A 23,839-nucleotide genomic window follows, 5' to 3' on the forward strand; every position below is an offset into this window, starting at 1 on the left:
TCAGTTGCTTGTGGCCTTTTTCTTGGTAACTTAGACTTCTCCCTTCGCCCATTTTGGGATCAGATTGCAGGATTGTCTCAAGCTTAAAATAGATCCAGAGCCATCCCCAGTAATTGGTGCCAAGGAGGGACTAGCAGGACCTCAGAAATGAGAAGGGACATAAGGTCTCTCTGGGAACAGCCCTAGTGCCTGTGAGCTGTGAAGATCTGTGCATCACATGGACCTGCTCAGTTGTGCAGGCCAGAGTCAGAGCCTGCCCTGATGAGACAATCCCAGGGAAGTTCTGAGGTTTCCTATGCCATTTCCTGCATTGGAGAGAATCTTGACCTAAGCTCTAGTTGCAGGGCCAACCAGTTCCCTTACTGCCATTTGCAGTCAGTAGAAAGGTGCAAGCATAGCTCAGAAGAAATGTGAAGACCAGGGGTTGCCCAGGTGTTACTGAGGCAGAATTTCTCCCGTGGGTATTCATAGCAGGTGATGAAGGAGAGAGCCCATCTTGGCTCTCAGGGGAAGTTTGGAGAAATTTGTGGCACTGGCTGAACCAGTATGGTGTGTGTGAAGGGTTGGGTCTCATCAGTCTGGGGAATGGGAACATGAGCTGGCCATGGAGAAGGAAGATGGAATAATAAAGCCAAGAGATGAGGAAGCAGAGCTGAGGATTCCAGCAAAGGAAGCATTGAGATGGGGCACACACGCATGTACGCATGCATTAGGTCACAGAGATGCTCATCCACCTCTGCATTTTAGCCCCTAAGTATTACTGAGCTAGCAAGATGCTTAGTTTCCAGTTGTGATGTACAGAAAAGCAATCACAGCTCAGGAAACAGCTGATATCTCAGGGTGCATCTACACAGAACCCTAAGCTCGAAATAAGATATGCATTTTGTACTATTCAAATTGCATATTTTATTTCTATTGAATTTTGAAATTGCCTATTTCAATATTTGGTGCATCTACACAGCACCACATTTTGAAAAAAACATGCTCTTTTGAGACATCCCTTAAACCACATGAAATGAAGGTTACAGGGATGCCAAAATAGGTCTCAAAATAGCAGAAAAGCTATATTGAAATAGTGGGGGTGTTCAAAAGATGTGGGGTAGCTATTTCAGGATACTTCAGGTATCCTGAAATAGTCCCGCTCTGTAGACAGCATGCTACACATGCACTGTGCCGGCCCCGGGTGCGTGGCGCATGCCCTTGGGTGCCCGGCAGCCCCAAAAGGTTGGGGACCACTGCTCTAAGCTATTCTAATCTATTTCACAATGACTTTCAACACTCTCAGTACTGTAGGTCTTTGGTAATACATCCCTACTGTCCTATTGTTGTTATTAGAGCATGGCATTACTATCCAAAGAGATTCTATTGCACAGTTTGTTTCATTTAAGACTTTTATTTCATTTGAGTCTATGCTTTCTTTCATGTATGCTGCCCCTCCCCTACCCGCACGACTTGTTCTGGCCTTCCCATGTATTTTGTATCCTGCTATGACGGTGTCCCACTGCTTTTCCTCATTCTACCATTCTGTGGGAGCTTCACCCCCTAAACCCATGCAGTTTATCAACTACAACAAGACGTATGTAGATGGCCAGTACCTTTAATAAAGATCCCAGGGGCTTGTTTGTGAGGTAGATAAAGGTTTGGGGCATGTGGACCATTGCAAAGTAGCCCTAGAACCACTCTTACCATCTTCTGTTGCAGCTGTGCCTTTTAGCTCCCCCCGCCCCCAGCAAACATGCTTACATGATTTAACAGTTTGTGATAGATTAGTTATTAATCACTTCAGTTAATTTTAAGCCTATGTTATCACTCCAAATACTAACAGCCTTTACAAAATTTACTGCTTCAAACAGGCCTTGCTGCATACAAAACATATTTAAAAGATGCTTTTTATTAGACAATGCTGTTTTTCATGTTAAACTATTTCCAAAAACCTTTATTTGAAATAATTAAACATTGCATATTTAGCAAAAGAATATGAAAATGTTAAATTGAGGAGGGGAAAATCAGGGATTTGTGTTTCTTTAGATAGTCAGAGGCAATATCTAAACTTCATGCAGCCACAAAGCCATGGCTTTTGTGTGTTAATTTTTTTATAAGAGTATGCTAATATAGTGAACAAAAAAATTCATTGCAGTATTTCAGAGCTTCAAATAACAAGGAGGGGATATTCAGCTTGTTCTTTCATGCAGGTCCTTATTCCAGAGATTTTGTTTTTTTAAACTTTAATTCTAAATGGAGGGTATATGATATTGGCACTTTACAAAGCTTAAATTAAAATCTCCATGATGGTACAAAACGAAACCTGTTTTTTAAAACTTTCCTTGGATTGCATTTTTATATAAACTGTTTTTCATATTTTGTATAAATTTCCTTTTAAGTTTGCCTGTGTGTATTTTGTACAATTATTTGCAGATGTTTTCCTTTAGGCAAAACCTTAAAAAGAAAGCTAGGCTATGTCTACACTCGTGGCTCCTTTGCGCAAGAAGGAACGTCTACGCCTATTACTTTTCAGGAAGAACGGCATTGCACAAGAGGACTTTTCTTGCACAAGAAGGCAGTGTAGACGCTCCTTCTTGCGCAAGAGCCTCTTCTGAAAAAAATGGTGGCTCATTGGGTATGCAAATGAGGCTTGGCGATATTCCACGCTTAGCCTCATTTGCATATTACTCGTGCAAGAAGCCGCGAGTGTAGACATAGTCCTAGTGTATTTTTGAGAGTATTTTCATATTATACTCTGGCAATTTTTATTTCGCTATAAAACTCATATTACTACAGTGTTTTTTCATATTGGCAAAAATTAAGAAATTCCTGGGTTTAGGGGAAAATCTCTCTTAATTTACAGGTTGTCTTTTATAAGTTAAGTTGTTATTTAGGGCTTGCGTTTTTAACCCGGGGTGTCAGGTTTTAATCTTTATCTTAGATGAGATGCCTCTTTGTAAGAAAAAAATGAGGTTTAATGATTATTTTGAAAGAAGGGGTTTATTTCAAAATAACCACATCTGCACAGCATTTTTCATCTCAAAATAAGGTACCATAAAATCTCGAATATAATGCGCACCTATGTATAGCACGCACACTGAGTTTATCATGATTTTAAGAGTCTAAACCCAAACTCCTATGTCTAATGTGCATCCATTATACAGGAGAACGGGAGGGAAGGAACGGGAAGGAAACCTGCCCCGTGCCCAGCTGCCTGCACGCCGAGCTGGCGCCTACCGGGGGGGGGGCCTCCCCTGCCCAACTGCCCATGTGCCCCCTCTCCCTGCCCAACTCAGGCCTGCCCCCCCAACCCCGCCCAGCTTGTGCCTGCCGAGGGTGAGTTTAAAACTTTAAAAAAACCCTCTTATAGATAATGCGCACCCCAACTTCGATGCTAACAAAAATGGAAAAAAAGTGTGCGTTATACTCGAGACTCTACAGTATTTATGCAAATGAAGTGCGGGAAATTCAAATCCACGCTTCATTTGCAATTTCACTTGGCTGCATTTGCATTCCTCTCTCAAAAGAGGAATGCACCCTCAGAGAATGCCCCCAGCAGCATTGGTTCTCCTGCTCCTCACAAGGAGTAAGAGAAGCTATTCCAGTGCTTCACCACTCTCCTAGGGAAACAGTTTTTCCTAATAACCAACTTAGGTGTATCCCGCTATAACTTGAGACCAGTGCTCCTTGTTCTGGCATCTGTCACAACCTTCTTTGGAACCTCCCTTCAGGAAGTGGAAGGCTGCTATCAAATCCCCCCTCACTCTTCTCTTCTGCAGACTAAACAAACCCAATCCCCCCCCCCCCAGCCTTCCCGTGTAAGTCATGTGCTCCAGCCTCTGAATCATTTTGGTTGCCCTCCGCTGGACCCTCTCCAATGTGCAGTAGAGGCCGACCCCAGATCCTCTCATCCTGCAGCACTATTAAAGACTTGAGTGTCTCTCTGCTCCTCCATCTTTGCTCAGAGAGAACACTCCTGGGCCAGAGACACAGGAAGGGTTGGACAAAGCAACTGAAGAGATTTTTGAAAGAACGAAATATGCAAAATTTGGCTAAACAAATAACTTAAATGCATGTTAGGAATGACCATGCCATGTAAAGAGGCAAATATCGAAGCAGGGAAATGCTTTAGGGAACTCAAACTGCTAAAATTAGTAGCAAATGGAGTGAAAGTGAGAAAAGAACATTTCAGAAAATATTTCCTAAAGAGGATAGGGCTCCCAGACTGTAGTTTGCCAAAGGGAAGTGAGCAGGAAGTCCCACTAGCTGAGGCACTTAAGGCAAGTAGTATATAAATCCCTAGAACATGCCGGTCAGTCCCAGGAGAAACCACTTGTTACAATGATACACACTGCGGGCAGTTGGCACTTCATGGAAGCAGCAGGGATGGAACTTTCCAAGCCCTCAGCCTTCACCACTTGAGCCATGTTAGCAGCACCAGGCTCCTGGCACAAGCTGAGTATTTCTGTTTCCATCCCGCCCGGGCAGAGCACATCTACTCTCCCCCAGTCCTTGTGACAAGCGAGGAACAACCCCGCACTCGGGGAGCTGCTCTGGAAATGACGCAGGCTACCAGACACAATGGTGAGGAGCAGATATTTCCCCCAACTGCGCTGCAGGGCAGAGCCCTCGCTGAACGGACACGTGTGGGTTGGCCTGAGAGGTCCTGTGTGTAAGGCTGTGATCTGGGGCTGAACAGGGATGAGGGGAGTGGGGACAGACAGGCCAGGAGCCATGGGTCAGGTTGATAAATTCATTTATTTGTGAGGCTCGTTTCCCTTTCCTGGCTGCTGTTTCCTCTCTGTCGACCCATCCAACCACCTCAGCCTGCGCAGGGCACAAGCCGGGGGGATGCCAGAGGCTCGGAACACGGCTCCATCCCTCACACGTTGCTCTGCTCGACTCCCGCTGTGAGGGAAAAGGAGAGGGAGCGGATGGGGGAGAGGGGCTAGAGAGGAGAATTGCTGCTCCTCCCCCAGGCTGGGCACAGTGCCAGCACCACACCCAGGGCCAGGAACGGAGCCCGGTGCTGCCAGAGCTGCAGGCCAGAGATCCCATGGCCCTGACCTCTCCCCTCAGGGGCAGGGCTCCCTCACGGAGTGTTCCCACCTGGGGAGAGGCAGCACAGGATCCAGCGCGGGCTGTGTGAGCCTAGGGGGTAGCGGGAACCACTCCCTGCTGTGCCCGACTCTGCAGAGCGGCCACGTGGCTGGGAGACACCCAGCTGAGAGGGACGTGGGGCCCTTGGACGCTGGGTGCCATAGACATGCTGAGGCTCAGCTCCGACCCTTGCTTTGGGAGCGAAGTGCTGGCTCGTCTCGCCCCTTTGTTCCAGTGGGACCCAGCGCGGGATGGATCGAACCACCTTATCCAAGAACCAGCAGTGCCCAGGGGAGTGAAGGGGGCTCCCAGCATTGGGACTGAGCAGTTGCCTTTGCGTCAGCACCAGGGGAACAGAGCCCAGAGCAAGCGCTGCATGCTGAGAGCCTTCCCTGGGCCCTCAGACCTGCAGAACAAGGGCTGGGAAAGGCTCAGACCAGGGGTGGGGAACCGAAGGCCCAGGAGACAGAAGTAGCTCTCGGCTTGCCTGGATCTGGCCCCTGAGACTCAGGGCTCCCCCCACCATTGGGGAGCTCATGCTGGTGGGGGGGGGGGGTTCTTACCTGTGTGCAGCCCCTGACTGATTTTTCTGTGGGTCAATGGTCCCCGACCCAAAAATGGCCTTGGGGAGCCCCTGCTGAGTCCTGCTGGGGGGGACTCTCCCGACCCTCCCCTCTCGCTCTCCCACCCTTTGGTTCTTCCATTTGCTCCCTGACTCTCCCTCTCTTGCGCCTCTGGTCTGTGCCAGCAGCAGGCAGCTCAGCCCCAGCTGCTGGGGAAGGGGGAAGGATCGAAGCTTTTAGGGCAGGCTGTGGCCTCAGGTTCCTATTCGATCCGACCAGGCAGCCTGTCCCTGAAAACGCCACAAAGCAGCAGCCCCGTGCGATGGCAGGGACCTGCCAGCTCTGCCTGGGCTGGAGCCCTCGCCCGGCCTGGGAAGAGCCTCTCTCAAAGCACCGCAATGACGCGGCTCCAGGGCAGCTCCAGTGGGGAAGAAGGCAGGTGTGTCAAGCGGGGGCTGAGGGGGAAGCTGCCGGCTCCGGCTGCACGGGGCCGCGCTGCCTGGAGATGAGCAGCACAAGGGAGGAAACGGCGCTTCATGCGCTACCTTTGCTGCAGGGGGCGCCGTACTCCGCGATGGCAAATTCATCTGGAAGACACAAGGAACGGGAGATGTGGTCAGGGCTGAGACCCAGCCAGGGCTCCTCGCTCGCCCCCAGCCCTGCGGCAGAGAGCTGGCACCGCACCGGAGATCTCAGGGGAGGGGCCCTGTCTCCGAGGCACTGGGCGAGCCTCAGCTGGGCTCCGTGGGAGGAAGGCTGCAGCGCAGCAGCATCTCCAGCAGGTCTGTGCCAGGTGTCCCCTGGCCCTTCGCAGGGCTTGTCTGACGCACGCCAGCAGGGCTGCCAGCAGGCTCTGGTTTGTCACCCGCTTTCCTACCTGGGGAGGCTGAGGAGCAAGTGTGCCTGCCTCAGGTCACACGCAGAGCTGGGAGCCCAGGGCAGGATCTGAACCCGGCATCCTCCCAGTTCCCTTTGGCTCTCATGTACCTGGGCTGGCACCTTCTCTGTGCTGTGCGGGAGGGCTCTGGGACCTCGCCCACTGCCAGGGTGCGAGCATGAGGCCAGAGGAGGATGCGCCCTTGCCCATAATCCCTGTGCGCCCCACATGCTCACTGGGGAGAGGGGAGATGCTCTGACCCATATGCCAGCAGGCTGAGTGTGGTACTGAAAGTGACTGTTCCCTCCCTGTGACCAGCCCATGGGGCTGACGTCCCCCCAGCCCTGCCCCCACACACCCGTCTCGTAGTAATCGTAGACTTTCACCAGCGCCGGCTTCAGACTCTGCACAGGGAAGTCCTGCTCCACTGCGAAGGAGAAGCTCTGAGTCACGTTGCTCACCTGAGGTGGGGAGAAACAGATGAGGCTCAAAGTCAACTCTTAGGCACCTCTCCCCTCTCTTCTCCATCTCTCCATCCCTTACCCTGCAAGTCCAGCCTGCCCCTTCCCCACCCCTCCCGCCAAGCTGCAGGGCCTGGCAGGGATTGACCTGAGAGAGGAGGAAGAACCCAGGGCTGGGGGGAGAACAGGGCCCTGGCTCTTTATGTTGGGGGAAGTTGCAGGAAGTGCAGCACAGAAATGCTGAGGGATGGTGGGGCAGCAGCAGATGCGGGGACCACTTGGGTTTGTTAATCCATGGCCTGGCCGTTCCCCCCCCTTTGGTGCCTCTATCAAAGGTTTGTCGGGGGTGACTCTTCCCACCCCATTCCAGCCCTGGGTGGCTGCTCACCTGCTCCATGTACAGCAGCACGTGGTTGGCGCTCAGTTCTGTGCGGTGGATATGGTGCTTTCCTTCCAGCTGCCAGGGGCCAAGGGAGAGAAGAAGGATGTTACTGATCCCCCTTTGGACCACCCAAGATGCTGAATGGAATGCTGAAGTAATCTCAGAATTGTTTGCAAGTAACTTTGAGGTCCTCTGAAGGATGGGTGTTGTCCCCCATGGATTGGGTAAACACAGCAACTATCTTTATAATGGGGAACCAAGATGACTCAGGAATTCAGAGACTAGTCAGGTTAACATTCAGACTTGGAAAGAGCAGAAATTATAAAACTGTCTACCTGTGAGGACCTAGAATGTAACAGGGTTACAAGATGCAATCAGCATGTATTTGTCAAGAAAAAACAGGTACTTACTTTCATAACTGTTGTTCTTCAATTGATTGCTCATGTCCATTCCACTTAGGTATGCATGCGCCATGTGCTCTGATTGTTGGAGAGTTTTCCCTTAGCCAGCAGTACCCGTCCAGCCAGCAGGGGAGCCCTCTGGAGTGGCGCTGTTATCTCAGCACATTTATATCCCTGCTGCACCCTTCATCTCCTCAGTTCCTTCTTGCTGGAACGCTCTGAAGCAGGGGAGGCGGGTGGGATGTGGAATGGGCGTGAGCAACACACCTCGAAGAACAACAGCTACAAAAGTAAATAACCATTTTTTCTTCTTTGAATGCTTGCTCATGTGCATTCCACTTCGGTGACACCAAGGCTAAAACCATAAATGAGGGTCCACCCATAGTGCTCTCAGTTCCGACATTCGCCTGGCCAAAGTAATGGCCACCAGGAAGGACACCTTCCAGGAAAGAAGCAGAAGGAATCATGTTGCCAACAGCTCAAAGCGGGGGGGGGGGGGGACCTATGACTCATGTGAGAACCAGATTTAGGTCCCAAGAGGCTCATGCACCCGGGGGTAGACCCTATCCAACCCCCTAAGAAAACTGTGCACCATGGTACACCCATGGGGTCTAAAACTGCCACTGGGCCAGGTGCTGTCACTGCAGATGCCAGGTCTGCGATTGGCCTGAGACACTATCACGGTGCTCGTGGTGCTGGGAGTGAGACTGGCTCCAGGACCTGCATCGGCATTGGGAGTCCGAGTTGCACTGGGAGCAGGAATGAGACAGCGATGCTCTGGACCACACCAACTCTGCGTCAGAATCCATCGAGTAATTGGACTCCAGCCAGGGTGGGGCTAAGGCTGGACCTGGGGAATCGGTGCCTCTCCACATGCCAAACCACGGACGCTGGCTTGCCCGGGTGCTCCACTGGCAGTGGGGACATCAGGTGCCCTGCTGCCATGTAATGGGCTGCCGGGGTGAGCGTGCTAGATGTCGAACTCTCCTGTATCCCTGCAATAGCAGGACTACCAGTACTCAAGGACCCATCGGTGTCGGTGCAGAAGTGAGCGCTGGGGAATGCAGCACTGCACAAGACACCGGGGCCGAGGGCAGTGTGGGCCTGCCTGGGTTTGGAGCCGATGATGAGGCATGGGCCCGAGGCCGGCTGCAGCACTCTGGAAGGGACAAGGACGAATCAGCAGTCAGCTCGATCAATTCCCACACTGCCTCAAACATGCCTAGAATGGAGGGACTTTTGACCGGAACCGGCTCCTACACTGCACTGCGGCTCTTAGTCACACTCAACTGGCCAGGAGCAGCAGACTTCATGGCCGGCATGGGTGCGACAGGGTTCTCCGACTGGGGGTGCACTGCAGGCGCATGCTGAGGAAGAGACCTGCCCTTCTCTTCTTGCGCAGAACCAGTGCGCCTCAATACCGACAGGGCTCCTGAAGACCCTGGTGCCTCCTGCACCAGGGCAGTGTGCTGTGGGACTCCAATGCCATGTCCGCTGACGGTGCCAGGCAAAGCGCTGACTCCATCAGCCGCCCTCCATCTTCAAGCACAAATATGTCGCGCTGGGTCCAGGGTAGATTCTGCAGTTAGCTGGGACTTGGGCCTTACCCAGACACTTCAGGAACAAATGGTGTGGGTTGCCACAGGGCATGCTTGGAACAGGCAGCACAGGGCTTAAAGCTGTGAGGCCTTGGCGTGCGCTGTGGCCTGGGAGGGAAGGGGAAGCAACAGCGGAGCCAAAACCCAAGCAACTTATCTAACCCTATCTAAACAGATACTTAGCAGGAGAAGAACAAAGGGATTCAAGTAGGTGCTAACTAACTCTGAAGACTTATGAGAGCATGCTTACAAACAAGGGAGAAGGGGCTCCAACAACCTTCATGGGCGGCCAGTAGGGGTATATATGCACCCATATAGAGGCGCCACTCCAGGGGGCTCCCCTGTTGGCCCGATAATCCAGTAATCCGAGCATGTAGCATGTGCACACCTAAGTGGAATGGACATGAGCAAAGACTTGAAGGAGAACAAATCATTCCAGACCAACCTCATGTTCTTCTCTGGGAGGATTACTGGGGAAGCAGCAGTCAACATATATCTTGACTTGTATAACGCCTCTGACACAGTCCCACATGACATTCTCATCAGAAAAGTCAGGGAAATGTGGTCTAGATGGAATTACTGTAAGGTGGAGGCAGAAGTCATGGAAAGACCATATTCACAGATGTTTGCGGTTACACCAGGTGGGTATATCTAAAGGGGGTATGCAGTCGTTAGTCCTGGGTCTGGGACTATTCAATATGATCATTTCACATGAATAGTGGAGTGCAGAGTGTACTTATAAAATCAGTGGATGACACCAAGCGGGGAGATCTGTAAGCAGTTTGGATAGGGTCAGAACTCAAAACAACCTTCCAGATTAGAGAATTGGCCTGAAAGCAACAAGATGAAGTTCAATGCAGATAAGTGCACAGTATTACACTTGGGAAAGAAGACACGATGCATGACTGCACAATGGGGGGATGTGGGGAGGTGGCAATACCGCCGAAAAGGATCAGGGAGTTAAAGAAAATCATACATTTCATATTCCTTAACAGTGTGATGCACCCCCCTCTCATGGGATCTCTACCTTGATGTGGTGGGGGGCTTGCTTATCTCAGGGACCTTCAGAGCTATGCCGGCGGGATCTTACTGCTCCTAGTAGGGCCAGGCTGGACAGGTTGATGGATAGAGACCAGACAAAAAGTGATTCCCTGATCCTCCAGGTTGGGGGTTGGGTGATGGGCTAACAACTCATCCCCATAAAAAAATATATTACGTTACAGAAACCTCTACATCATTCAAAATCAAAACCATCTCAGTCCAGGGAATTCCAAGGGCTTCCTCAGTGGAGGCTTATGATGTACAACAGTCAAACCCGGAAGGATGCTGTCGTGCCAATGACCCTTAGTCGATCCCAGATGCCCCTGGAGAGTAATCTGCTTTCACATAAGAAACACGTGATGATTGGCATGTGGAATGCAAGAACGCTGAGAGAAAAAGAGAGATGTGCACAAGTGGCAAAAAAAATGCAAGCGTACAAACTCTCCATCTAGGACATTTGTCAATAAATGTCTTAGACACATTCTCCAGCTAAAGTGGTACAATAGAGTGCCAAATGAAAACAAGCGTTAGAATGGATTCCAAAGGGAAAGAGGAAAAGGGGACGTCCCAAATAAACATGGTGACGTAGCTTCCTGGATGAAGTAAAAGCAGCTGGCTTAACATGGGATCAAATCAAGACTATCGCTAAGGATTGCAAGAGATGGAGAATGATTGTGGAGGCCCTATGCTCCATTAGGAGCCCAAAGGACTAATAGATAGAATAGATAGTGATGCACTTCCAAAAAATATGACACTCATTCTGGGGTGTATTACCAGGAGTGTCATATTTAAGACATGGTATGGGATTGTACAACTCTGCTTGGCTTTGGTGAGGCCTCATTTGGGCTACTGTGTCCATTTCCAGGCTCCGCACATTAGCAAAACTGTGGAGAAACTGGAGCGAGTCTAGAGAACAGCAACAAAAGGGGTAAAAGGCTTAGAAGACCTGGTAGGAAAAATAAATAGTGGGCGTGTTTATTCTTGAGAAAGGATGATTGAGGTGGGATCTGAGAACAGATCTGAGCACTGTTAAGGGCAGTTGTAAAGAGCCTGGTGAGCAATTCTTCTCCCAGTGCACTGGGACAGGCTTCTGAGGGAGGCTGTGGAAGTCCCAGCACTGGAGGTTTTTAAGGACAGGTTAGACAAACACCAGCTGGTTTACATGGTCCTGCTTCTGCACAGAGGGCCCTTCAAGTCCCTCCCAATCCTGGAGCTCTGTGATTCTTCACTGGTGCTTTAAGGGCAGAGGCTAATCTGTACTAAGGCAACACAAACTGCATGGACTGAGAGGGGATGTGTCCTAATTTGAGACCTCTGGAGCTGGGATTCTATCAAGTGCAGAATCAGCTCATGTCTGACCTGTCCCCAGAGGGGAGGGCTGATGCTGTGAGTGCGGATGGGGCTCTCTACTCCTCAGGCCTCATTAATCTGCTAGGATCCCACCTCAGGGTCCTGGAAGGGTCACCGGCCAGCGTCTGGGCCTCTCTGAGGAGACGCAGGACCTGGGATGGGCTAGGGAGTTGCAGGGGGGAGAGGGGTGCAGGGAGGTGGGGGCTCCTTGCTCTGCCCAGCACCCCGAGAACTCAGCCTTACCTCCCCTTACAGGAGCGCTGCCCCCTGCAGGGGAGAATGTGAGGTGTCTCCAGGCAGGTTCGCCCGCTCTGTGCATAACAAGAGATTACTGAGGGGGAGCTCAGGGGGATGGGATGGGGCAGGGGACGAGTGGGGCATCGGGGAGGGCTGGAAGAAGAGAGGGGATGAGAGAGATGGGAGACAAGGTGGCCAGGGGAGGGGGAGAAGGCTGATGCTGATGAAGGGAGTACGGAGGGACCAGTAAAATGAAGGACTGGGGTTTGGAGCTGATTGCAGGCAAGGGACCCTGAGGTGCAGGGGCCCATACACAGAATGGGATGTTACCTTCTTCACTGAAGGCTTCACAGGGATGAATCCTGACAGCATCTTAACGTCGACGATGACCATGTTGGAGATGGGACGTTTCCCTGTGTAGCTGGGAGACCAAGCAGGATACAAAACAAGGTTTAATACAGCTCAGCACAAAGCTGCCTGCAGAACCCCCCTTTCTGCCTGGCTACTGCTACTCCAGTCCTGGTACCTGGCTCCCTGCTTTGCCACTACCTTTAGTTCTTGCACTGCAGTTCAATCCTCCTGCGATTCCCTCCCTGGGATCCCCACAGCCCTGCCAGTGCTTCTCAGTCCTGCCTTGCAGCCAGCGGTGCCGTTTCAGATTCTGGTGGTGGGGGGGGGGGGCAAACTGTAATGGGGGGAAGAGAGTGAGAGCAAGGGGGGGCAGATTGAGGACAGCAACTTCAGCAGTGTTACTGAGCATGCTCAGTACCAGCCAAGCAGCAAATTGGGAGAGGGAGGAGGAGAATGATCCCATTCACCCTCCCCCCATACACATACATCACCTCTTTCTAGGGCTACCAAGGCACTGGAAAATTGTAGGTTTTTTTGCAATTTAGCAATTAGCTGACAAGAGCACTGTATCTAATCCGTATAGAAAAGAAAGAAAATGAAATAAACATTAGAACCATGCAGCTCTAATATTAGAATGTTCTGATAGCTTGTGGCAAGTCACTTAAATGTTATTCTTAACATTTTAATATATATTCTTACTTTGTTACTAACTGTGCAAGGAGAGACAGGGAGATGCTGTCAGGACTCTTGGGATATGTCTAGACTGCATCCCTCTGTCGGCAGAGGGATGCAGATTAGGCAGGTCGACATTGCAAATGAGGCAGGGATTTAAATATCCCATGCCTAATTTGCATAAAAATGGCCACTGCGTTTTGCCGACTCAGCACTTTGTCAGCACAAAGCGGCAGTCTAGAGGGGGATCTGTTGAGAAAGAAAGCCTTTTTCAACAGATCCTGTAAACCTCCTTGCAGAAGGCATAAGGGATCTGTCAAAAAAGGCTTTCTTTCTCAACAGATCCCCCTCTAGACTGCCGCTTTTTGCCGACAAAGTGCTGAGTCAGCAAAATGCAGTGGCCATTTTTATGCAAATTAGGCATGGGATATTTAAATCCCTGCCTCATTTGCACTGTCGACCTGACTAATCTGCATCCCTCTGCCGACAGAGGGGTGCAGTCTAGACATACCCTTGGGTTCTACCTCTAGGGACATGACAGAGGTCTATAAGATCATGAACGGTGTGGAGAGAATGAAAAAGGATTAAATGAAATTAATGGGCAGCAAGTTTTAAACAAACTTGAGGAAGTACTTCAAATAATGCACTACCAATATGTGGGATACATTGCCAGGAAATATTGCAGAAGCCAAAAGTTAAAAAAAAATCTATAAACTCATGGACGATAGATTTACCAGTGGCTATTAGTGAAGATGGTCAAATATGCAACATCATGCTCTAAGTGTCCTAAACCTCTGACTCTCAGAAAGTGGAGCTGGATGACAGATGCATCTGGCAACAGCCAGCGTTGGAAGACCGGATACAGCGCTAGATGGACATTGGTCTGGCCCTGTATGGCTGTTCTTATCTTCTTATGACCAAACTACCTTCTCTTCACCATTTATAAGGATGATAAAGTATATCTCCTTTTTGTACTCTGCACGGAGATGTATTAATTTTTGATGAAATGATTTCATCTGAGCCTAGTTGACAATTTTGAGTCGTGATTAATGTCAAATATGCTGTATGTGGAAAATCTCTTGTTTTAACGCATAACATGAAATGTTTATGTATAATATAAGAACGTGTGGAGAATGTCCCTCCAAATTTAGAAGAATATAAGGGATTTTGTTGGTTTTCATTGTAAATTATTGTTGTGGTCTAACATTAATAGGAATTGTCTGTCACATGAAAGAAGAAATGTTAAAAGCTATAAAACCGGGTATAACTTTGTGATAATGATAGAAATTACTTAAGGGGGGATCCAAATTAATACTGGGGGCTAGAAATGAAATACCAATGGAAGCAGCAAGCAAATTGAAACAATTTAAAATTTATGCATTCACTGGGCATGTGTCCAATAGGAATAAGATGCTGCTGGCCCACCTCTTATGAGCCCTAAAGCTAAGTCTGAAGTGACCATGTGCTCAGGAGAGTGGACTGAATCCAACATAAGAAGCTGCAGGACCCTAAGTACAACCAACCATTGCATCAGCTGTGGGGAAAGCCTCTCCCCTATTCCAGAGTTAAGAGGATAAGAAGAATGGGAGAGATTACATTTCAGAGACTGTACTTCTTCTATTATTTAATATAAATAACTGAAGGTTATGTTGCTGAATCTAGACACTCTAGTGAGGCATTATACAACCACATTTTAGATTTTAACTCTTATACGTTCAAGCAAATTGCTCTAAGACAGTGTTCCCCAACCTTTTTGGGTGGCGGGCTCTGCGCAGGGCTGCCGGGCTGCCCGGGTGTGGAGCCACACGCCTGGGGCAGGGCCACCCATGCATGCGTTGGGTGCCGGGGGCAGGGGCCGCGCACTCCCGAGGGCGGCACTAGGCAGGTGCACATAAATGCCCCGGCGGGTGCCATGGCGCCCGCGGGCACCACATTGGGGACCACTGCCCTAAGAGAATTTGAAAAAGAATTGTTTTAAGCAACTGCTTGTAATATTCAAAACTTATTCCTTTGGACCAATCCCGTTGAAGAGTAATAGCCATACTCTTAAAAGAGCCTTAAAGATAAGCACATCCTTGGAACTGTGATCAATATGTTACTGAGAATTGAGATCATAAGTAAATGTATGAGCATCTTAGCAGTTTGCATTTTTCTTTGATCTAATGGCTTAGCTTAACTCTAGTCTGTGATGCTGCTGGCAGGACACACAATTGGCTGTGTCTACATTGGACTGTTGAATTACTGGTTGTACATTAATATGGCTGTGGATGAATGAATACATTGTCATGTGGTTTAAAATAAGCAAGTGAACAGTATTTCTCAAATTGGGACAAGTTAAAAGCTGACCTAAAACCAACCCAGCACTGGAACTAGTAAGGCAATGCTCCCTGGACCTAACAAAAGGGGTTAACCTACTGGATTCTCTTCTGAATTTGCAAACCTTTCTGCTTACAGTACCTAGCTCCACTCACAGATGGGGAAAGCTGAGCATGTGCACAAGTGTTTGCAGCATCAGGGCCCAAAATTTTATCCATTAACATTTTTTCCAGTGTTGGTGTAAAATCTCTGTCACTTCAGATCCAAACTGGTTTAGTGCTAGCACTGGAAAGTTATCTCAGTAGCAATTGTGAGGGTTTTTTTTAAATAAACTTTCAAACCAAAAGGAGCTGAAAGATATGTCTGGTCTACTCTACTGACCTTATATCACTGTAACTCCACTGAATGTGCAACAGCAGCTGGCAGACTGTAGGGACTCATAAATAATAAGAGAAATATTTATATTGCCTCTATATAAATCCATCCAATATGCCTACGTCTTGATAGTGCATACTGAAGTGATCATCCCATCTCAAAACAGATATTGGATTTAGAAAAAGTGTAGAAAAGGGCATCAGAACGGGCATAAAACAGCTTCCATATGAGGAGAAATTAATAAGATGGGGACTTTTCAGCTTGGAAAACTAATGGGGGATATGATAGAGGTCTATAAAATCATGATTGGTGTGGAGAAAGTAAATAGGGAAAAGTTATTTACTTGTTCCCATAATACAAGAACAAAGTTTCAAAGAAACAAAAGAAGTATTTCTTCCCACAACACACAGTGAACGTGTGGAACTCCTTGTCAGAGATGTTGGGAAGGCCAAGACTTTAAGAGGGTTCAAAACAGACCTAGATAAATTCATGGGCCATCAATGGCTATGAGCAGGGCTCGACAATTAACATAATCTACTCGCCTGTGGCGCATGCGCAGCACGTGGTAGCGCGCAGCTGGCGAGACTGGCTTGGCGAGCCTTGGCTATTAGCCTGCATGGATAGGGATGATGTCACTACCCTTTGTTTGACAGAATCTGGGTATGGGCAGGTCACCTGTATTACCTGCTGGGTTCATTTTCTCTGAAGCACCTGGCATTGGCCACTACCAGAAGACAAAATATTGGACTGAATGGATTATTTATTTTACCCAGCATGGCTGTTATGTTCTTACCTTCTAACTTTGTTGTTAAGGGGTATGAAAATCTACACCACAAACTGTAGTTATACCAGCCTAACCCCTCTATAGACAGTGCAGTGTCGACAGGTTAGCTACTTCCGTCAATATAGCTACACCTATCAGGGAGGTGGATTAACTATGTCAAGAGGAAAGCTATTTACCATTGACATGGAGTGTCTTCATTAATGTGCTACAGCGGAGCAGTTGCACCTTGAAGCATGTTAAGCATAGACATGTCCTTAAACCTCCTAAGCCATATTTGGCCATCTAAGGGTGGGCTTTGTAAAATCACCCAAGTGATATTGGAAGACAAGTCGAACTGAACTCCATTTGCAAATTCTGAAGAAGAAAAATGGCCGGGTCAAAGTATTCAGCTCCTGTGACTGGGGACAGTTTGCTCTGTGGGATGGTGGTGGCGGCTGCAGATATAGGACAGGGACTGGCCTGCCTGTCTTGTATCTGAGTTAGTGTTGCTCTCACACAAAGGCTATTATGCATGTGCTGACTTGTGGTTTCCAGCCTCAAAGAAAAAAGCACAAGACAATATTTCTACTAATTTAGGGGTAGGAGTGTAAAGAGCTGGTAACATAGAAATACAAAAATCAGTCACTGAAAAGAGCAATTGCGATTACAAATTATCACAATTTAAAGTAAAAAAAACCCCCAGTTTTCGTTGTTAGAAAAATACTTTTTTTGGTGGCTCCCCTCATTTCTGGGGACTCCAGGAGCAGCTCTTCTCCAGCCCTACAGCTGCTCTGGAAGGCCTGGCCCTGCAAGGAGAGTTACCTGATGTTTATGGCGATGTCAAAAGTCTTGTGGGCCCTGGGGCTGTCACACGTCTGGGGGACCGTGTGCACTTCCAGTGCGAATGGCGCCTCGTCCGGCTTGGGGAGCACATTGTACCTGAGGCTGGTCTGAAAGAGAATGCACAGTTCTGTGTATCCATCTCTTCTCCTCTGTCTCCTTCACTCAGCTCAGTTCCATTCTTTCTTTATCCCCTTTCTCTCTCTCCCCAGTCCCCAACTCTCTCTGTCCAGTCTCTTTCTTCCTCATTTTCTCCTGTCCCTCACCTCTTCCTCTCTTTTGCTTCCCTCCCCTCCCTTCCTCTCTCCTCCCCAAACCACCCCACCCTGCCCTCTCCATGGTATGAGATGGGCTCCCCTCAGCAGCAGCCTCTCCCCCGCCCCAGGGCCCCTCACCTGCATGTAGACACACCCTTCTCCTGTCACCCCCATGCTGTAGTCCCCTGGCACTTCTGGCAATGCCACACGCTGGAGCAGAAGACGGTTGGTGTGATCCACCTGGAAGTGGGTCTGGAAGTTCCCTGTGGATTGCAGGGTCACTGTGGAGGCTCCTCCACTCTTGGCGTAGGTCGAGGCTCCATATTTGGACAAGGCCTGGAGTGCCACCACCGTGTCCTGCCAGAGAAGAGATGGGCCCAGGTGCCCAAGGAGATGAATTAGCCATTCCCATGGGCCTGGAGTTTCCATCCCTCCAAATCCTCCCATACAGCAGTGCCTTGCTGAGGTGTAGAAGGGAGACAGAAAGGTTGGCTATCCCATTTCTACCCATTCTCCCCCTTCACCAGCACACACTATGCTCCTCAGTCACTTTGGCCCCAATCCTCCAAGATATTTAGGCACCTATCGTCTATTGAAAGCTGCCAGATGTCTAAATACCTTAGGGAACCCTAGGGACCTGGTATCCCTGATGCTTCATTGACAAGAGCTGGGAGAAGACGCCACCCTCTCTCCCTTGAAGACATGCTGCAGACAGCCCAAGTGGAATAGAGCTGCCTGTGGCTCAGAAAGGACCATGGCGAGACAGGCAGGAGGCTTGGCAATGGAGTTTGAGAAAGTCTTACAGCCCTTGGGGTATCAACCTAACCAAGATAGCATAGAGAGGTAACTCCCAGAAGTCCTTGCCTCAGAACATTAGCATGGCCTGGACCAGCTCATACGGGAAGCTGGCACCTGCTGTTCAGTGTCACTCGGGATGGTTCTATCCTCTCTCCCACCAGGCATGTCCAGCAGTGCCTGGCTGCTGCTGCTTCTCTGAGGGAACCTCAGCTCCTGAGCTGGATTGGCTGGTCTGGATGGGGTCAGTGCTGGGGAGCTGGGAATGGCATTGCACTTGCGGGGCTCAAGGTGACTCATTTGTCATCCATATATAGGAGCAACATTCATCCTGTTTCTAGCTTCATTAGCTCTTTGTGCCTGTGGGGATCAGATGGAACTGTGCTCCATGCTATAACTATCCCATGATTTAACCCATATGGTGAGGAGACTGCACGCTCACCCTTTCTGCAGGGCTGCCTTTCCCTCCTCCCGGGTCACTTGTCTGTCTCCTGCCCTGTCCTGTCCGCCTCCCACCCTTGCCCTTGGTGCCTGGGCTGGGGAGGGGAACGGCTCACCTGGGTGGAGGAAAAGCCCCCGTTGGGATTCTGCTGTTTGCTGATCCACTTTGTGATTTGAGCTGCCGACGACAGGTCATCCCGGGACAGTTCCGGAAGCACGGTGAGGTAAGCCAGGAGCACGTAGGACGTCATCTCCACCTCAGCAGAGGGAGCCCGGGGGTGATAGAAGGGGAGATCGGCCTCGGGCTGCTTCCCAGGCCTCTGCCAGTGAACGGAGCCGTCTGCAGCGGGAGAAGGGAGAGGGAGGCAGGGGGAGAAGGAAACAGAGGCTGGGTAAGTGTCATTTCTAAAGGGGTTATTGATCTTCTGCTGGTGCAGGTGGGAGGACAGAGTCCCCCAAGCGCCTCTGGCACACTGGTGTGAGAGGGAAAGGGGTTAAGTAGCCCCTTGCTGGTTTGGTGGATTTACACAAACACTCAGTGACTAATCAGGCTGCCACCTCTGGGCCCACATCCCCTTTATCTTATGCAGGGACAGCCCAGAAACAGACAGGAGCAGCCTCTCTTGCACTCACTGACCCAAAAGATGGGAGGTCGCTCAGTGGTCCCAGCCTCAAGGGGCAAAAGGAGGATGAGGGAGGCAGTGACGGTCACACTCCATTCAGCTGGGCGAGGGCCCTGTGCACCCTTCTGTTCCAGCCCAGCCCTAGTCCTCCGTGGGTTTGCCCGGGACACGGGCACCTTGTTTGGAGGCCCCAATGATCCGTTTCCCCCTTTGCCAGTCCAAACATCAGGCTTCTCCTCGTCTTTCGTCTCCTGCTGCAGGGAGCAGGCCAGGGAGGAGCGTCCAGCGCGAGGAGCGGAGCCTGGAGTGAGGAGCGGAGCTGAGCCGGGGGGACCCGGCTGAGCTGTGCTGTTGCTCAGTGGGAAGGGCGCCATTGGGCCAGGGTGACGGGATATGCTCACGCACAGCACTGAGCTGCAGGGAGAACCCTTCCCCCCGCAATACACCTGAGTAGCTGCAAAGTCAGGTGCCCGCAGCCCTGGCCCCAGCTCACGTTTCTAAATCCCCTTTGTCCTAATGGGACTGGTTCAGCACGAGGAAAAAGCCGCCATCCAAGCGTCCCCACAGGTGCCAGACCTAGGGGAAGGGACCCAGGCCCAGCTCTCTCCTCCCTGGTGATGCCCCTTATGCCTGGGGACCTGTAAGGCAGCTCCAGTGCCCTGAAATGGGCCCCTTGAGGCTTCTCTCCATGTGATGCCCCTTGGACCAAAGCAGCTGCTGCCTCGCCCGCTGCCTCCTGAGCTCCTCCCAGCCCTTCCTGGGTTGCGGTAGCCAGCAGAGCCTGCGCCGGGGTGGAGGAAGCTCGAGGCCACTCAGCTGCTTCCGCCCCAAAATGGATGACAGGGCTGGGGAGCAAGAACCCTCCTGAGGCGCAGGGGGAGAGCAGGGAAGGGGGGGCTGGAGCCAAAGGGGCGGGCAGAGGGAGGGGCTGGGGAGGAGGGAGAGGGAAGGAGAAAGCGCGGATGAGGGATTCCAGCGAGGGGGTTAAGGGGCAGGGAGGGAGAGAATCGGCACCTCTGGGGGGTGGGGAGGGAGGGAGGGAGGGAGACACCTGTGAGAACTGGCGGACACACAGATTTTGTGCCACTACCCCTGTTTTGCTTAGGGCCGTGATTTTCCTGCCGGTGCCTTCAGTCTGGGCGCAGTTATACCCGCAGAGCGGTGCCTTGTCTGGGAAAGCTCCAGGGGAACAGTTCTACTGGCACACGGTTATCACTGCGTCCACACTGGGGGAGTCACACCACTTTAACTGCACGGGAACAGCTGCACAGCGCGGCTTGTGCACAGACAAGGCCTTTGGGTCCATCTACGCCGGGGAAATGCTCCGTGTTAGAAAACAAAAGGCATGACGCTGGTGAACGTGACTCTCAGCCAGCACAGACAGGGACGGCGGGGCCTACACTCTGCTGCTTGCAGGGCGAGGCGCTGGGGCACCCTCAGTGAGCCACCGGTGGGAAATGTGACTGGGTTGGCCACGACCGGCTGCTGGATTCCACCCCCCGACTCGGGTGCTGAGTGGCCTTTGGCAGCCTGGCGATACCTGCATTTGCAGAGCAGAGAGTTGCCTAACTCCCATGAGGCCTCTGGGCGGGGGGCTGGAGATGGGAAAATGTGTTTGTGGAGCCTGCAGAGGGACAGGTGGCTGCAATGATGGGAGGAGAACTGGGAATGTGGGGAGGGGGCTTTGGGGTGGAGTGAAGGAGCCCGAGTGTGTGAGTGGGTCCTGGGGCAACAGTGCATGTGCTTGGCATTAGCTTGTGCCTGGGGCCAGCTGCAGCGTGTGTGTGGGGGGGAGGGGCAGATGTGAGGCAGCAGGACCATTGAGATTTTGTGGGCGTGGAGGGAGTATGGGGGAGCTTTTAGTGCGGGAGGCAGCAGAGAGGAGAGAGGTTTGGAGCGCTAGGACCTAGCGGTGCTGCAAGCAGGGACTGGGGGAGCTGGAGAGCTCTCTTGGCTGGCTGCTAGGGCCTGCAGGGCAAGGCCCTGAGGTAAGGGCAGAAGAGGGTGCGGCAGTCGCATGGAAGAGGCCCTGGGACAGGGGCCGGCAGCAGGGGCGGATATAGGGCAGGGCAAGCGGGGCAGTCGCTCCCGGCCCCGCGTTTCAAGAAGCCCTGCACATGCGCCGTGGTGCCACCGCGCATGTGCCATGTCAAAGGGGGGGACCCTGCGAAATTGTGCTGCCGTGGGCAGTTGCCACTGAGGAAGTGGCTGGAGGGAGATTGCCGGTTCCCCGGAAAGGGAGAGCGCAGCGCGTGGCACGGCTGGAGGGCAGTGTCACTGAAAAGGACGCTGCAGTCCTGGGACTGGCCCGGGGCCTGAAATGACAGTAAAAGCGACAGGGCGCCTCACGAGGGTGCATTGGCCAGCAGAGCTAATTTCCAGGCCAGCCAGCAGGAGGCGCCACAGTGGCACGTGAATCCTGTGTCGGCCGGGAAGAAAGGCCTGGGAGCTCCCAGTGCGGGAGGCAGGAGTGAGGTTTGCGGAGGGGGACGGAGGAAGGGAGCAGAGGAAGAGGAAGGCCGGTTACACGGTGCAGCAAAGGGGAACATGGGCGAAAGGAACAGGAAATGCTAACCAGCTGCGGGGGGCTGGGAGGGGGCAAGCGGAGGGAGGCAGGACGAGGGAAAGCACCAATGCAAGGGACAGATGCAAAGGGAAAGTTGCCCTTTCCCCAAAGGCGGGATAGGAAGGAGGCATCAATGACCCAGTGTGAAAGGCCGGGGTACGACAGGTTGTGAGGCCAGAACTAAGCCTGGGCTGCCCCTCTCTCCATCTTGTTTCATCCTGTCACATAAGAGCCACCTGCCTGGTCCTCGTCCCTCCTGCCTCTGCCCTGCGGTGGCTTCCCCTCTGTGCGAGTCTGAGTCCCAGGTCACCTTCCACGTGGGGATGCAGGCCCCGCAGGCTGGGTCAGGAGAAGGGCCTGTCAGGAGGTCTCACCTTCTTTCACTGCTTCCTTGTCCAGCGAGTCCAGCAGGGCCCTGCGCTTCTCCTCCTTCCCCGCCAGGGCGAAGGCGTAGGCCAGCAGTGCCCTGGTGTACACGTGGGTTCCTTCCTGCTCCATGGCTGTCTCCAGGCAGAAGAGAGCATTGCGGACCACAGAGTGCTGTGAGGGGAGAAAGAGGGGGCTGAGAGGGGGCGGGGAGAGATCGCCCACTGCGCTTCCCCAATGCAACTTGCCCTTTAGCAGAGAGACCCCGTCTGGTAGCCAGAGGCTGACAGCTTCGGTGCAGAAGGGGCCGGGCCTTGGGTGGAAGGCGCGGGGCTGGGGGCAGCCAGTCCTCAGCACTGCCCTGGGCATGGCACTGGGTCGCCCAGCCCTCAGGGCCGAGGGGAGGGTGTGAAGAGGCAGCCTGGAGGCGATTTAAGAGGCCCAATGCTTTGTCTGTTGCTGCTGCCCCCATGGCAGTAGCAGTGGCCAGGCGCTCTAGACCCCTTTGAAGCGCTGGGCCCTGAGGCAACTGCCCGTTTTGTCCCCCCGTCGGCAGCCCTACTGGTAGCAGTTTTGAACCAAGGTCCTGATGATGGGAGACCTGTCTGGCTCTCATACAGTGAGTACACGGAGCAGAGCCACAGCGGCTCCTGCCTCTCGCTACCTTCCCCTCATCCCGAGGGGACATTTCCCACACGCACAGGCTGGGCCGGCCGGAGGCATGGGTGAGCCAGGCAGCTGCCCAGGGCGCCAACCGATGAGGGGCGCCTGATGGCAGCTGTAAGGGGCGCATGGTGTCCCTTACAGCTGCCATCAGGAGCCGTGCGCCTGGCTCCCGCAGCGCCGGCCCTGTGGCACTGGCCAGCAGCACCCTTCCTCCCACGGCTGCAGGGCCTTCACGGCCCGGCACGCGCGCCAAAAGGGCTCGGGCCAGCCCTGCGCACAGGGACAACTACGCACTACATGTCCCCACAAGGCAGTGCAGCTGGAAGGGGCACAGAGGGCCCTGGGATGCCTAGATCATGCACCACCCGGCCGACGTGCCTGATACCACAGGAACACGACGCGCTGGCACAAGTGGCCCTGTGTGAACTCGCTGCCCCAAATAGCCTTTTGGCTCCTCGCCGACGAGAGAACTTTATCCAGGGCCACGTGCGGGTGTGGAAGAGGCCTGACTGCGGGAGAACAGAAATCGGCCCTGGACGGGGACCCATCTGGCTAGTGCCAAGGGCGGGAGTGTTATTTCCCCGAGGGTTAAATAGCTGCACAACTCTAAGCTGGGTTGCCAGAGAAGGTCCAGCAAACGCTGCCTCCAAAGCTTTTAAACAACGATGATATGAAAGGATTAGCGACGAGACAGAGCCAGTGTCCTGGCCGGGAAGGGAAGCTCCAGGGAAACTCCAGCTCAAGGTCTGGATCTCACTGTTACGTCTTTTCTGACTGGATTGCCCCATGTTTCAAGGCTTCTGTCTCGGGGTGGGA

General features: G+C 52.1%; 1 protein-coding gene across 3 annotated transcripts in view; it reads right to left on the reverse strand.

Annotated features, from left to right (window-relative positions):
• Positions 1 to 4,721: 4,721 nt before the first annotated feature.
• LOC102443957 (alpha-2-macroglobulin) overlaps positions 4,722 to 23,839 on the reverse strand; it is a 63,840-nt gene continuing 44,722 nt past the window's right edge. Inside the window, exons 28-36 of one of the 3 annotated variants that reach the window (XM_075902349.2) lie at positions 22,366 to 22,531; positions 18,919 to 19,142; positions 17,705 to 17,923; positions 17,292 to 17,419; positions 12,323 to 12,413; positions 7,372 to 7,440; positions 6,881 to 6,983; positions 6,191 to 6,232; positions 4,722 to 4,890 (exon numbers count right to left, since the gene is read on the reverse strand). In XM_075902349.2, the coding sequence (XP_075758464.2) occupies positions 4,865 to 4,890; positions 6,191 to 6,232; positions 6,881 to 6,983; positions 7,372 to 7,440; positions 12,323 to 12,413; positions 17,292 to 17,419; positions 17,705 to 17,923; positions 18,919 to 19,142; positions 22,366 to 22,531 (1,068 nt within the window). In that variant the 3' untranslated portion in view covers positions 4,722 to 4,864. Of the gene's footprint in view, positions 4,891 to 6,179; positions 6,233 to 6,880; positions 6,984 to 7,371; positions 7,441 to 12,322; positions 12,414 to 17,291; positions 17,420 to 17,704; positions 17,924 to 18,918; positions 19,143 to 22,365; positions 22,532 to 23,839 lie in introns of those variants that run through there. The other 2 variants (XM_089771775.1, XM_075902356.2) reach the window with 2 other exon arrangements.

Source organism: Pelodiscus sinensis, chromosome 1, assembly GCF_052426305.1.
Source record: "Pelodiscus sinensis isolate ZL-2025 chromosome 1, ASM5242630v1, whole genome shotgun sequence".
NCBI classification, from domain to species: Eukaryota; Metazoa; Chordata; order Testudines; family Trionychidae; genus Pelodiscus; species Pelodiscus sinensis.